General features: G+C 37.1%; 1 protein-coding gene across 1 annotated transcript; it reads right to left on the bottom strand.

Moving 5' to 3' along the window:
* Positions 1 to 2,016: 2,016 nt before the first annotated feature.
* Positions 2,017 to 13,372, bottom strand: LOC104268380 (G protein-coupled receptor kinase 4-like). The gene is made up of 8 exons (XM_009875713.1): positions 13,175 to 13,372; positions 10,880 to 10,917; positions 8,387 to 8,476; positions 7,637 to 7,845; positions 6,672 to 6,809; positions 5,916 to 6,053; positions 3,642 to 3,764; positions 2,017 to 2,235 (listed from the first exon to the last, which is right to left on the bottom strand). Exons 1-8 carry the CDS (start codon positions 13,306 to 13,308, stop codon positions 2,182 to 2,184), a joined length of 924 nt encoding a protein of 307 aa, XP_009874015.1. The 5' UTR covers positions 13,309 to 13,372; the 3' UTR covers positions 2,017 to 2,181.
* Between the last annotated feature and the right edge of the window lie 1,528 nt (positions 13,373 to 14,900).

Below are 14,900 nucleotides of genomic sequence, written 5' to 3'. Positions count from 1 at the left end.
TTTTTTTTCATAAAAATTACTCAGCTTGTGTCCATTCCCAAATTTCAAGTTGCTCTAAGCAGGCATGAAATCCAGACCTTCACCGCATATGTTTAGTGTTAATTCAGTTACCTTTGCTTCGGAACAGCAAACCTAAGGTCTTAAAAAATTAAACCCCTTAATCAGAGAAACATGATGACTTCTCCAACCAAGTAAGTACTTATAAAACACTTTTGTTTCTTCCCTACTTCTCCATGCTCATCTTTTTAGAATCTTTCTATTACTGTGGTACATAATAAAGAGGGTCAGGTCAGACTATGCCAGCTCATTGTCTCACACATAATAGTTCCAGCCAACACCCTTACTTCAGATTTTTTCCTTTCTGTCAAGCCTCCCATCCCACCCCTTCACTACTGCATCAGACTGTCTTCCAGTAATTGATTCAAACTCTCCCTCTGCCAATTTCTCCCTTTGTACTTTCTACAGCAGTCATTTTGCTGTCCTCTGTGCTGTTTGAGCCATCAGGAAAAATGCACTGAAAACAAAGGAAAAGAGTCTCACTCCTTGTTTCCTTGGCAAAGTAGCCAAGAGGAACAATTTCAGTTAAGACACCAGCTCAGCGCCAGTAGGATTCTGTAACACACTAGTTTCCCAACCTTCTTCAAATTCTAACCCATTAAAACATTTGTCACTAGAGACAAAGTACTGTGAATTAAAACCTGACAATAGGCTTGGGTATCCAGTGTATGTTGTGAGTTTCTCAGACGCAGCTTAAGTTTCTTCCAGCAGGTGTGTGGATCCCAAGCAGAAGCCTATGTGAGGTAGAGAGGCTGTTCAGTTGCTCTGTGTGTATGATACAAGTGTTGGTGTGGTCAGCACCCTAGAAATCTAAGAATCTAAGGGGAGACCAATTTTCAGAATACAGAGCAAGATGCGTAACAAAAGTCACGTCTCCAAGAGCATTCCATTATATTTCAAAGCCCCAACTCAGATTTTGAAAACAAAAGAGGCCTCATGAAATCTGTTCCCTAAATGCGTTCTTGCGCACAGATAAAGAGTTTTACTGAAAACCTGACAAAATGAAAAGAAAGTCTGGCAGACCTGAGTCCGGAAGAATGGAAGTTTAACAAGCTTTCAAGAAGCTGGAAACAGTTTTACTAATGAACATCAAGCAATCATACCTAAAACTTGAATACCAGCTCCACATCTGTGTTAAGCAATCATTAAAGGCAAGTTTTAATGTGTTAAGTTTTTAAAGGTTAAAAGGAAAGATTATTTACATAATTAAATTTGATACTTAATACTAACTTTTCCTCAGTGACAGTGACTGCTGTCAACCCTACAACATTGCTTATTACAACACAGTAAGAAGAGTCCAGGCTTTGTTTTCTAACCCATTATAAAACTGTAACATTCTACATGGAGTTGTAAACAACTTCATTTACAGGAAAAAAAAAATAAAAAGGTGTCCCCACAGGTAAAAAGACATCCTCTTAGTAAAGGGTCAAGAGTTATAAAGGTTTGGCTAAGTCTACTTGTATGGTCCATGCCAAGAAACTGTATGGACGGATGCGTAAGATTGGTAGAAAAGAGAAGAATGGGGTAATACAGTTTGTTACAGGATTAAGCTAAGCTCAGAATTCTCTGTATACAGAAGTACATAAGGACATTCTACAGAGCCAGACGGTAAAGAGCAATTCATAATAGCTGGCCACAGTGCACTGAGTTTCTTTTTTCCCTTAGCAGTTGCTCGAGAGATACATTAGGGAATACCACTGCGATGCTGCCAGGAAACACCTGAATTATGAAATTCATCAGTACAGCAATTTTACTGTTAAGAAACCTGCTAATAAAGATTCTAATGAACACGAAGAGTTTTACCAGGAGCATACAAAGTCAAGTTACATTGATGTCATAGACACTATCTCTCCTGCTTTAAAATCCTCTTAGTATTTCTAGATTTATTTCGCTGGGGAAAAAAAATAAACCAAGATAAATGAAATACATACAGAAACAGACTCAAATGGCACTCATTCCTTTTTGTACAATTAAGCTTTAGTGAAAATATACAATCTTAAAACAAATGAAGTACAAATGTACAAAAATCCTTGAACTCAGATAAAAAATATATATAATACACTTTGCTACAGAGATATAAAACACTTAAAGTTTGCTCATCCTTTCTGATCAGAGTAAAATGATTTAAAGTCTGGAGGACTCTTGCTCATCATCACTGCAATCAGATTTAAAACAGACCTGCAACAGAAGACAAAAACAATTCAGCTGCGGATTGACACTGCTGCTGGTTTGTGTGTTTCATGGGGCACAGAAAGGCTGGGGTGGAAGGGGGGTGGGGGGTGCCTCTTTATCCATGGTAACTACATGCTTTGGGAATATCAAAGGGAACCACAACCCAACCTCAAATCTCAAGTCATTAAAGTTCTTTCTTTTAACTTCATGGGACAATTAATTGCAGTCATATTACTTCAAGATCAACTGAAGGCTCTCAAGCCATATGAAGTTTTTTAGGACTCTTTCTCAACACATAGAACCATATCCTGGGCCAGTGTGAACCCTGCTGATTCAGCTGGAGAAGACTACAGTAAGACACAAGCTTTAAGTTTAGCTAAGTGAAATGATTAGTACACTTAACCATTCCTTCTATTCCATTTCTGTGAGTGGGGGAAAAGTGAATTTGAAAAGGTGAACTAAAAATGACAATACTATTATAAATTCCATTAGCATTGTAACATTTGAGAGAGGTGAATTACCAGCTGAGGACAAAAAATACCACCATGCAATTTTAATACATGGACTTCTTGTGGCTACTTAGTGATATGCTCCCAGCAATTTTAAGATTCCATTTCTGCTTAAAAGCAAAAGTAATTTCTACAGAAGTGTGTGCTACTGGAATGTGCTCATGTTTCTCAAGATAATTCCACTCCAAGTGCAGGTAATACCAAGCAAACAAGACCGGGTACAACATCTTCAGCTGAAACCCTTTACAAATAGCCTATTTCCCACAACTTATAAACAAGCACAATAAGCCACGTGTCTTGTAGGTGGTAAATACTCGATTGTATAGTTCTAAATGTTTTCTAAAGAGTAGAAATTAAATGTGTAAGCTATGTAAACATATATTTTGTTGGTTTGGTAAAGGCATAAAAACTATGTGAAATATTTTAGTAATTTTTTTTTTGTCGCACTTCTTCACACTCACTCATTGTGAGTCCAGGTTTCTAAAAGAGTGAGTCCTAGGAGTTGCATTGCTCCAGCACACTCACTTCTGAGTTCATTAGTCAATTTTATTTACGTTTTCACACAGGGCTTCAATTATCTCTGAAGTTTTTACTTAAAAATGGCAAAATACGTAAGGAGTAAGATCTAAATTAAGATCTTTGGGGAAGAAAGATCTGTAGCACAGCAGTGAACAGCACACACTACATTTTCCCCAGGTACCAGCTAGCAGACACTACAGGAAGACAGAATGCTGAGAGAAGTTAAAACTCTTGGCGTTATAAGGATTGCCACAGTTTCAAATGCAGTGTAGGAGCAGAGACATAAGAAATCAGATTTCATTACTCTGTATTCAGCAAACAACTTGTTTTATCTTTGCATGTCTTACTGGCAATTTTCTTGTGAAAGAAAAGAAATACTCTTACCTCGCCACTAAAAAGTCTGTGAAAGAAGCCTCTCTTTGGTTTAGGAGACCTCTCTCTGTCTGGTGACACAGTACCATCAGTTTCATATGCATTGATATCTTCGAAGCATCCCGTTTCTATCATCTTTGAAACATATGAAATATAAGTGAAATATTCACACAAGCCTCTCAAACATGTTCCATGTATTATCTGTTTACTCTGGGTGTACTCCTAACAGCTTACAAATTCACCCGCCAAGCTACGCCAGCTGCAGAGCTCCAGGAAGGAAGGACAAGGTCGACATTAACTTTCCCTGTGCACCCAAGGAACGAAAGAATAGCAATGCGAGCCCTGTCATGCAGGCGAGTACTCAGATGCTCCCTTGCTTTGGTAAGGCCTTTCTCGATGCAATAAGCAGAAAGTGATTTTCCTTTCATCTCTCCTGCTCATTTCAGAGCAGTTGAGCCTAACAAATACAGTATCTCTATACCCTGAATTGAACTTAATTAATTAACAAAAATAAATAAACGTGACATTGAGTAGGAGAAATTACTATTCTATGCAGAATACAGTACCTGCATAGTACTGGGGAGATGTTTTTTACAAAGAGGATGAATTGCACTCTGGGGAAAAAAGCAGCTGATATCTGACCACAGGTAATTTAAACATCATTCCGGTGTTTTGGGCAACTGTCTATCAGAACACAACTAATATATATCATAATTAGAAATAAGGTAATGAGATAGAGAAGGTAATACTTCATTAAGGAAAAAAAAAAGAAAGACATAATGAAGACTGGTCTCTGGAGAGATGGAAGGGATTTTGAAATAATCTGTGTTTGTGTACACAGCAAATAAAATAATTAAACCCACAATTACTGGGTGCAAAGGACAGCATCGAGAGTAAATGCCAACATTTAACAGGCAGGCTTGGCCAGAAGGGGGAGAGTGGCTCATGCCCTCAGGCAGCTGGCATTTATCAGTGTGTGCCACTAATACGGACCTATCCTAAGGGGCGTGCAACCAAATGAGTACACCTTGTAGAGGAGAGAGGGCATAAAGCGGAATAAGAAGGAATGTGGTCTGCTTTTGTTGTAAACCACGACATTAGGTAAGTTATGGGAGAGGAAAAGCAAATCTTAAGAGACTGAGAGCAAACATTTGAGAGAAAGGTCAGTAACATGAATGAAAATTAAAAATAAGCACAAATGGAAAATGAAGTCTGCACAGCTATTCCTTGAAGAAAGCAATTACTGCCACCAGAATTCCACAACTGCTTTCAACTTTACCCCTCTACATGGGGTTAAGCTGCAGCGTGCATTTCTTAATGACTGGATCATATTCTCAAGTTCAGAATTACAACATGGCACAGGAAATATTTTTTTTTTCTCCAGCAGCCTCAGGTTCATTCCTTCTTATTGAAGACTTTCCATGTCAAATAACATCTCTCAAATATTCTTTTAAATGTAATGCAAAAACAAACAAAAGGGAAACAAAAGGGAATGTAATTTTTTTTCTGAGTTGTTCAGAAATTCCTCATCTTTTCAAGCTTTAAATAAAATGTTCAAACTTTAAATAAAATTTTAAAACAATTATATTGGGAAAGAAGCTACACTAGTAGAATTCAAGAGAATACTAATTTCAGGAAATTATGAACATCTTAGAATAGGGTGAGAGCATTCATAACAAGAATTACAATTTAAAATAATTGTTACCAAGTGCTCTTACTGAAATAATAAAGATTTTCATTTCCTAAATACAGGCTGAACTTCATAAAGAGGTAGCAGAATTCTAGTATTCTGTGTAGAATGCTAGAACATGCATTCACTAGGCAGATGAAAAAGCTTGAAGAGAAAGTCTGACTCAACTGATATGGAACTGTTTGCTTTGCAACCTTAGAAAAGGTGAATCTGCAGTTCTATATCACTTCATTGATACACAGGCATGGCTCGCAAACAGCTTGCACTGAGCCTCTTTGCTTTTGAACATAGTGAATAGCATCTCTCCCTCTCCTATGAATAATGTGATTGAAGAACAAGGGAAACGTGATCATACCGATGCTAAATACTGTTGTGTACGTCCTATTTAGGGTGGCAAGATGCCAGATTCTATTCAAGCAAATTTACCACAGATCTCAATTTTTAAGCAAGTCGTTTATGTTTTGGGAGGAACTTTATTCTGAAGTCTCTCAGAAAAGAAACATCTCTAAATCTCATGGAGAAAGCTAATACTATAATTATATCCCTTATTATTCAGCTGTGCTAAAGGGAATAATCTTTCATGAAATGAACAATACCTCATTTTGCCAAGGGATTGAGACACAACCCGTAACAAATTTGGAATAGAAGTCGTCATCTGTAGTATCCAGGTTCACTCCTTTTACTGTTGAGAACTGCTCTATGTCCAGGACATCTTTACAATATACGGCACGTGGCTGCAGTACAATACAAGATTATTTTATTAAGGTTTGGGGTTTTGGTTTGCGAGTGGGGGGATTGGGATTTTGTTATGGTTTTTTTCCTTTTCCTTCCTAGATGAGCAAAAGGGGAGCGAAATGCCTGCAATTTTGCATTTTGTATTGCTGATCACCAAATTACACTATACTACAAAAACGAAATGGAAAAACACAAAAGACTCTGTAAGGCACCTGAGCAATTCCATCCATCCTGCAAATAGCAGAAAGGACATACCAAAACCAGAAAGAGCATGCAACTTCTCTGGATTTCTTAATGGTTGTCATAACTCACTCGTCTTCTGTCAACCTTTCAACTCCAGAGTAATTTCTTCACAGCTAATCTTCATTTGTTCAGCATCTGAGCTAAGGAAGTATACTTTTAAGGGCTAAGCAATCAGCTACAAAGCTCCATAGAGCAATTCCACTATTGTTTTGTGATCTCAGACGAAATGCCACGAAACGAGTAGCCATCAATAGCATTCTCCTGCCAATTTAACTAACTTTAAGGGTTTCTCTGGCGTTGACATGATTGCTGACATCGAATTATGACAATTCTTGCCTTCGTAGATACTAATCAAATCTGTCTCACCTACTTACATCTGGCAAGAATGGAGGTTCTAACATGTTAGCTTCCAGCCTCTTGAAGTTAATATTCTTGAAAATAGGATGTTGCTTTACAATAGCAGCGCCATTTTCAGTGCAACCCAGTCGTTCCCCTGGATTTTTAGCCAGTAACTGCAAAGATATGGAAAAAATGGCTGATCCAGTGATATAATTCCACAAATGAAAAAACCCCACCACGATAAAAACAACCCCACATACACTGGCTTTCAGTAAGTTTATTTGGTTACTTGGCCTTTTATTAGATGAAATTTATCATGGTATCAAAATTAATTGGAAATAAAAACTGCAACATTCTGGAAGCAAAATATTTTCAATAGACAAAAGAATATCTGAAAGCAGACCATTTGAAGATTATACACAAAGTTATATGAAAATATTTTAATTGATTCCATGCTATAAAGATTTTCAGTATAGACTTTGCTGTAGACTTTACTTTCAGGAAATAAAGACTATTTTTTTTTCCAATGGGCTTAAGCAATACTTATATTTTGTGTAAACTAATAAAGGAAACTTTTGAAGCTTTCTCTACAGATATGCCTCATTAAATTTAAGAACATGCAAGACAAAAAAAAAAGCTGTTGACTCATGCAGTGTGTTTTAGGTATGAGAACTAGCATACCACTTTGCCATTTCTCCCCACGTAGTATCAAAGTTGAGCATGCTATTGTACTCCATTTGTAGCTACATGTGGTCCAAGGGGTACTGGACTCAAGTTATGGAAAATCAATTTATGCAGTCTTCTTCCACCTTGAAAAAAGTTCTGAATTCTCAAAGTCTGATAATTGAACAATTCATGGACAAACTTCCATATGAACCAAAGAAATATTTAAGAACTCCAGCTTTGAAAAATTTTGAATAGAAGACATTAAAATAAAGTAGTGCATTTCTTAAAAAGGATTAGAAATTTAATTTTCAAACCTCTACGTCTCTTCACCCACCATCCTGCAGATGGATTTTGCCTCCTCTGAGAACTTGTCTGAATAGGTTTCCTGGTCTTCCTTTACTCTCCGGTCGATCTCATCTCGTTTGACCCTTTCCTTATGCTTCCTGAACGGAGACTGTCCTTCAATCATTTCGTAAATCAAGCACCCCAGACCCCACCAATCCGGGCTGAATGTATACTTTTCGTTTTTGAGCACTTCTGGAGCTACAAAACAAAAACAAAGAAAGCCCATGACAATGCACTTTAAATTGACTGATTAAATATTAGGGGAAAACTCTCAGGCATTCTTTTGGCTCTGTGCAGAAATCTTTGCGTAACTGCTTCGTACTTAAAAGAAAGACTAAATTCTGCAGCACGAATCCTGTTTATATCCAAAAGAAGAACTCACATTCTTTAATACTTACGATCAGTTTTGCTAACAAACTGAGAATGAAACTTTTCCAAAGCATAGAAAGAAATGTGTTCTCTGCTTACCTGTGACCTAAATCTCTCTGAATCTCAGAAGAAAACTTAGGTGCTTTCTTAAAGTTCTACCCTAAAGCTAGAATTTCCAGAGATAATTTTCAAGTTTGTAAGTAGGCTTATAACTGACTACCAACACCTACCGTCACATACTGTAACCTCTCTTCCCATAAAATGCCTAGTAACTAGTCCATGCCCAGTACGTTCTTAAGACAAGTCATTCATGTATTTACAGAAGCAATTTTTCTGGTAAAACATAACTAGCAAAAGATACTTTACATACCCATGTAACCAACAGTTCCAACACGTCCTCGGACTGTTTCTCCTTCTGGAATCTGCACAGCTAATCCAAGATCTGAAATTCTGATATGTCCTATTTATGTTAAAACAGATTATATATAGTCAGCAAATAATAAAGTAACACCACTTTTGAAACAAAAAAATTTCTGCAACATACCTCATCAAAAAAAACCCTCCGAACATTCAAACAATGCTATGAGTATTAACGAGAAAGGAATGATTTATAATTATTCGACTCTCCCTAAATACTTAAAGGGAGAGGCACAGATCTAATTGGTTTCCTAAAGGCCATACAAAAAAAAGTGCTGTTAAGTACTCTAATTTCTAGCTTTGGCATCGGTTGCTACTCTAGGGCAAAGAGAAACCATTGCTTTCTCACTTCCTAACAAAACATCAGAATTTACTCCACTTATTCCAAATAAGAGAAAACTGTTGCCTGTACTGAGCCGCCAGGTTTTCCTCTAACAAAGTACCCTAGTAATGCTAAGCACAATTAATTGGAATTATTCTTACCACTCGTACCCCAAAAGAAAAGTAGCTTCACCATCACTTATTTAAAATTACTTATATTGTAACATGGCATTTCAGTATTAGGACTTCCCCTTCTCATGAATCAGTATCATGTAGATAACAGCTTCTAGTTCACTTTATTAGCCTGATTTCCTACGCTGACTACCTTTCTTGTTACGCACGGTATTTACACTAATACCTATACTGTAGAAGTAGTCTGGTGGAAGACTATGATTTGTCATGGACAACAGTGCTTGGATGGGGGAACACTCCAAGAAGGGCAATGGGAATAACTTCACCCCCACACACTCTTCCTTATATTCCCATGGACAGATACGGTTCTTTGCTGGACAGTCTCAACAGCAAAAGACTCAAGACAGTTCAAGGCAAGAACTGGATTGACATGACATAATGTACTTTCTTAACAAAAATATAAAAGATTCGCTAGAGATGATTGGCAATTTTCTGTTTTAAAATTAAATTCAAAATTACATTTTCATGTAATCTCTAGTAGAAGGATTCAAACCAAACCCCACATTTATTTCCAGTACTGGATATAAGGACAGAGACACTGTCTGTTACAGAAACATCAGATTCACAGAATAACTCAGGCTGGAAGGGACTTCAGAAGGTCTCTAGTATAAAATCCTGAGCAAGCAGTAAGCCTAAAATGTCCAAGTGTTTTTAATTCTTGTCTGGAAAGCCTCCAAGAGTAGACACTGTGCCTCCGCTCCGGGTAGCCCGTTCCAATACCCAAGTGTCCTTTATGCATACATTCCCTGTCGTTCAAAATGCTCTAGAGCATCAATGATAGTTAATACCATATTAATTTCTTATTTACACATGATAGATAACCAAGGGGTAGGGAGAGGAGAGTGAAGAAAGTCAAGTAACGCTCTATATACCGGCTGGTAATAATTAAATGCTCTTGAGCAACAAATGCTATTTTAAATACATTCAGATGCTCTTCTGTTGCCTGACATCTGATGAACCCCTTTTCAAGTGCAGGATCTGAGCTCCTGAAGCGATTTTCTAATTAGTCCCCTCTGCTCTCTGGAACAAGATCAGAATATCCCTGGCAGAGATAAAGCATTCCAATGCAGTCCTGAAAGGCTACATTTTTCCTCAGAGAAGCCTTCAGCTTTTGCAAGACATTGCTGGAGAGAAAAATTAGAGAATGCCTTTGATGTCCAGCAGAGCTTTAACTCTTGCAAAGAGACTTCTCCCAAGCATCATCTTTTCAGAAATGTATCAGTCACAACATGCTGGCTTTAAAAAAAAATACTGTGTCAATGACTTCAAAACCATTTTTTTCGCTAACTAAAATACTCAGCAATTACAAGAACAAGCTGCTAATATTCATCCACAGCTTAGAAGGCAATTGCTGCCCATGTTCTACAGTGAACTCAAAAGATTCTGATAAATTTCATACAAACTCAAAGAAAAAACTACAAACGTTTCTTCATATATTTTGTACTTCCTTGATTCCTTCCAGCCATATATGCATCAGTGACTATAAGACCTGGTTTAGCTGAAATGTTAAAACAAACAGAAGCTTCAGATTGCTTCTTTGTTGTATAAACATCATAGTTTACTAAGGAAAATTCTGGCCCCACATCTAGCAAATCTTTCCATAGTTGAAGAAAAGACAAACAGAGAATAAATTACTATAAGAGCTTCAGCCACCTTATATGAAGGAGAGGGGGGAGAACAAGGATCAAAAGGGGAAAAGTAGGCATTTTAAGGTGGGAAATTGACATTTCCAACATTGTCATCATTGTCTCCCAAAGACCCACTATTTCCCATACTCTCTAAAAAGCAAGAGCAGGATTTTTTCTCTAGTAATTAAAGTTAACATTTGCAGTCAGGTCCCTTTTATCATGAAGAAATCCCTTTGATTTCTGACATAGTATTAATTAAGAGTTGTAATTCTCGATTTCGAAATTCATTTTAAAGTTTTACTTACCACAGTCATCGAGGAGTATATTCTCAGGCTTCAAGTCTCTACAAACCAAACAGAATAGAAATATGAATTGTATCATGGCAATAAAAAACCCCTACCAGACTCAAGATCCTTTTTCTCCCCCCAACTCTTTAATCCATTTATATTAACAACAATAACTCATATCTCACAGAAGCAATTTTAGGAAGAAAGACTCCAGAATTCATGTTCAAAACAGAAGAGAAATATGCACACATTTGTGCACCAAGAAAACTATGCGCTTTTTTCCCCAAATATTGATAAATTGATGCTCTGAAATATGTGTATTCATGCTAAAGTTTCATTATTTAATGATACTGACTGTACAGAGAAGTCAGCAAGATGCTTTGCTTCTAATACTTTTCAGTCTAGACAGTCCCCATAATGTTAATCATTTGATGTTAGGTATGAAATTACAATACAGGAGAAATCAGGAGATAACAGAGCAAAAATCCCAAACTCTCACACCAAATATTAAAAAAGAAAATTCAGTTCAAACTTTATATATTATGCATTTGTCATAAACTGAGCACATCATACGTCCTCAGGTTAAGTCAAGTAAATGTGTTAAGAGAGTTCCATCTCCAGGAAGGCTGATTAAAGCCTAACCTAAAACCTACTACTTACTAGCAACATCTGCTGCTTAAAATAAGCTAATTCTGTTCTGACATGATTTTGGTCAGTCAACAGTCAACAGTAAAACTTGCTTCCAGCCAAAATTCCATCTCTTTAGTGCTATTACTTTCTAGGCCTTGCAGTTTGCAGCCTTCCTATAGAGACAATTTCTGCATAAAAATCCTTCAAAGGATTCACTTTAAAGATGTTTACTCTGAGAACAGGCAAGAGGCAGGCAAAGAGCTACATGTGTTCATTCACTGCAGCTTCGGCAGGTCTCTGAGCCTGATCTTTGACTGTCCGGGCACATTCAGTGGTGCTATAGGCACCTACTGAGTTTGTGAGGAAAATCTAGTTATTCAAGCAGCTTATCTGATAAAAACCACTACCATCCTTCAGGAGTCGGGTAACTCCTGCAAGAAAACTCCAGCAATTGAGTCTCTTTTGGAAAGCAGGCACTTGTTCCCCAGTCTGTCTTATGCAAATCCTGACTTTGCTCTGTTCCTCAACTTTTTCTGTAGCAGATGGGTGAACAGCTCCACCTCTGCCTGTTTACTGATTTGTCTAATGTCAGCAACATATGGCAGGTTACAGATAGCTGCCCAAGCTCCCACTGAACATGCAAACTGGCTCAATCCCTACGGCAGGGCAGTGCGGGGCCCCTCCTTCCAGCTCTGCACCTGTTCCTTTCACCCAGCGGGAGCCCCACCAACAGCACGCTCCCACCAACAGCACGGCACAACTGACCCCAGGGCCCTACAGGCAGCACCAACACCACTGCTTGAAATTCAGCAATAACTGGTACAAAGGCACATGAAAGACACAATAAAAATTGCTGTTAACAGAAAGGAAAGTTAAGCCTAGTATTCTCACTTCAAGAGGCATTTTGCTACTGATGGCAACATGCCCCAAATATGACTGACTGACGTTAAAACTGCCACTCTGGAAAGGAACAAACTGACAAGATGAACTGATTTTACTGCTATCTGCTGACACCTGTCTGCACCAAGGACTTCTACTTTCAGAAGTTTGGAATTTCCCTTCTTCCACTGCCTCTCCAGTACATTTTACTGTGAATATACAGACGGATAGCCACAAAAAGTCTCAAGAAAATATTTTGTAACAGTATGTTACTGAATTAAAGTCTGCTTTAACAGTTGAAACTATTTATCTAAAAAGAGGGTTTAAAGCTCCTCCTTCAAAGTTGAAAAACAAATGCTGTAACAGATCTTAAGGTATGGCAAGAAGAAAGAAAACTAGCTTCGGTTCAGAAATTCAGTGGCCCTACCAGTATTAAATGCTTTCAAAATGGCAATAAAAACAAGAAAAACATTCCTTCTGTATTTTCTTGCCCTGGAGAGTGTGAACATACTAGTTATCATAATTTGCAAAAATAAATCACTGAATTAAGGAAAACATGCTTCATTACGTTCTCCCCCTCCAGCAATAAAACTGGAGGTCTTAACTTTATAATTTTTTTTAGAATATAGCAAGTATCTAGACCTTCTGAAGGGCGTCATGAAAAGGACATTTAAACAATTTTTTTTTGCTTCTTTTACTATGGAGTTGAAGTATAAACTTGTTTTAGTAGAAAACAGTTAATACATTCAATCATGAACAGACATGGAAAATTTCAAGGCATGAAAGACTGCAGATGACACTCACCTGTAAACAATTCTCTCCTTCTGCAAATCCTCTAGACCACAGCACAGCTCTGCAGCATAGAAAATAGCCCTTTCTTCATCAAAGCCAGGATTTCCCATGTTATAGATGTGAAACTTCAAATCCCCTCCATTCATTATGGTTAGTACTAAACACAGGGCATCTTTCGTCTCATACGTATAGGATAAACTGACCTAAAAATTGTGCAAGGGAAGAAGACAACCATTACTCATTCACATACGCCAATACAATTCACAGCTCTTTTTTCCAATACAAGCAACATATAAAGCATTTTTTAAAACAACAAGGAACAAACCAGATAAGCAGAGAACTGCTGCTGTCAAGTACTTGGAAGACACAAAGGAATTCAAACTAATTTACACGTATACACAAACCCTACATCACCATACAGATGTTTAGTGCCACATCTGGGTAGATATCCTAAAGCTCCATCCAGACAATACATTTACTGATGATACACCTCATCTGCACAGTACCCATACTACTTTTTGTAAAGGCAACGTAAGCATATACCTTATCTTACTAATACCTCAGCAATTGTGTATTGTCAAATGATCTTTCCTGAACTTCTACAAGACTGAAAGTTGCCTTACCTTAAATAAACTAAAAAAGTTATTTAAGAACAAATGTGTAGTTTCCATTCCTCCCTCTGCCCCCCTAAATAACTGCATACTTCCCTGGCTTAGAACAGTAAAGACTTGGTACAGCTCTTTATAGGCTTTCTTCTCACTGTATTTGCCATGTAATGCTGATGGCGGAGGAAGAACATCATTATTTTTTTTTTCAGTTTTAAAGTACACTTGCAAATTCAAAAAACCACAATTTTACAACAATGTAACATATTGCAAAATTTAACGTTATGTTGTTTAAGTTACGAGATCAGTTTCAATAGAAAAGGCTATGCTATACTGATAAACATCTGCTAGAATCTTCAAAATTACCTACACAGACTAACTAACTTGTAGCAAAAGCAATGAGATTTAAACATACACTTAACTTGCATAAGGTAAGTAAGCTAGATAAAAACCAGTAGGATTTTTTTGGCTCAGTAACTCTATTTTTAAATGCAGTACAAGTACATAAAGGCCATAATTCACTAATAAGCCCAAACTCTTCCTTCAGAAACATAAATCCAATGCTAAATAATCAAATTAAATAACTATACAAATCAGTTACTCAGGGCAAGTGTTCCTATTTGGTGTTTTTAAACTGAAATGTCCAGCTACTACAGATTTCCAACACATTATTACTGCAGGTCCTAGATCTAGATGTTCTCTGTTGCATTGACAAAGCAAGGCATGGCAAAAGGAAAAAAATCTATTCTCTAAAGTGATTTCAAATTCAACACTAATCAATTACTGATTTATAGTATTTCCACATGTTGAAAAAAATATTACTCAAAAAATAGAAGGTTCACTCCTATCTCAGGTGTCTCTACAACTAGTAATTTCTGGATCAATTCAGGCAATTTCTGGATTCAGTGTCAGCCACTTCAAGCCCATGAGCCTTGTGAGAAAACATTACGATATTTATACAAAAAAATCATTTAAAATACAATGAAGTATCTGGCCAGCAGGTTCTTAATTTTTCTTTTACCTGGCAGTATTCTACAGGAGCTTTTTTAATACATAAAGCTTATCAGAAAATACACATGTACATATTTTATATATATTTATAAATCATAGAATCATAGACTTGTCAGGGTTGG

Source organism: Apaloderma vittatum, unplaced genomic scaffold, assembly GCF_000703405.1.
Source record: "Apaloderma vittatum isolate BGI_N311 unplaced genomic scaffold, ASM70340v1 scaffold34148, whole genome shotgun sequence".
Classification (NCBI taxonomy): domain Eukaryota; kingdom Metazoa; phylum Chordata; class Aves; order Trogoniformes; family Trogonidae; genus Apaloderma; species Apaloderma vittatum.
Note: the sequence above shows the minus strand (reverse complement) of the source record. Positions and strands in the feature narration are given on the sequence as shown.

What these genes read in the sequence shown, in the direction of transcription:
- LOC104268380 (XM_009875713.1), bottom strand. Translation starts at nt 13,308, where the DNA reads ATGAATGGAGGGGATTTGAAGTTTCACATCTATAACATGGGAAATCCT. An exon ending in TATACTCCTCGATGACTGTG is followed by an intron (nt 8,477 to 10,879) that starts GTAAGTAAAACT and finishes TAACATAAATAG; the next exon opens with GACATATCAGAATTTCAGAT. An exon ending in TGGAACTGTTGGTTACATGG is followed by an intron (nt 7,846 to 8,386) that starts GTATGTAAAGTA and finishes TTTGTTTTGTAG; the next exon opens with CTCCAGAAGTGCTCAAAAAC.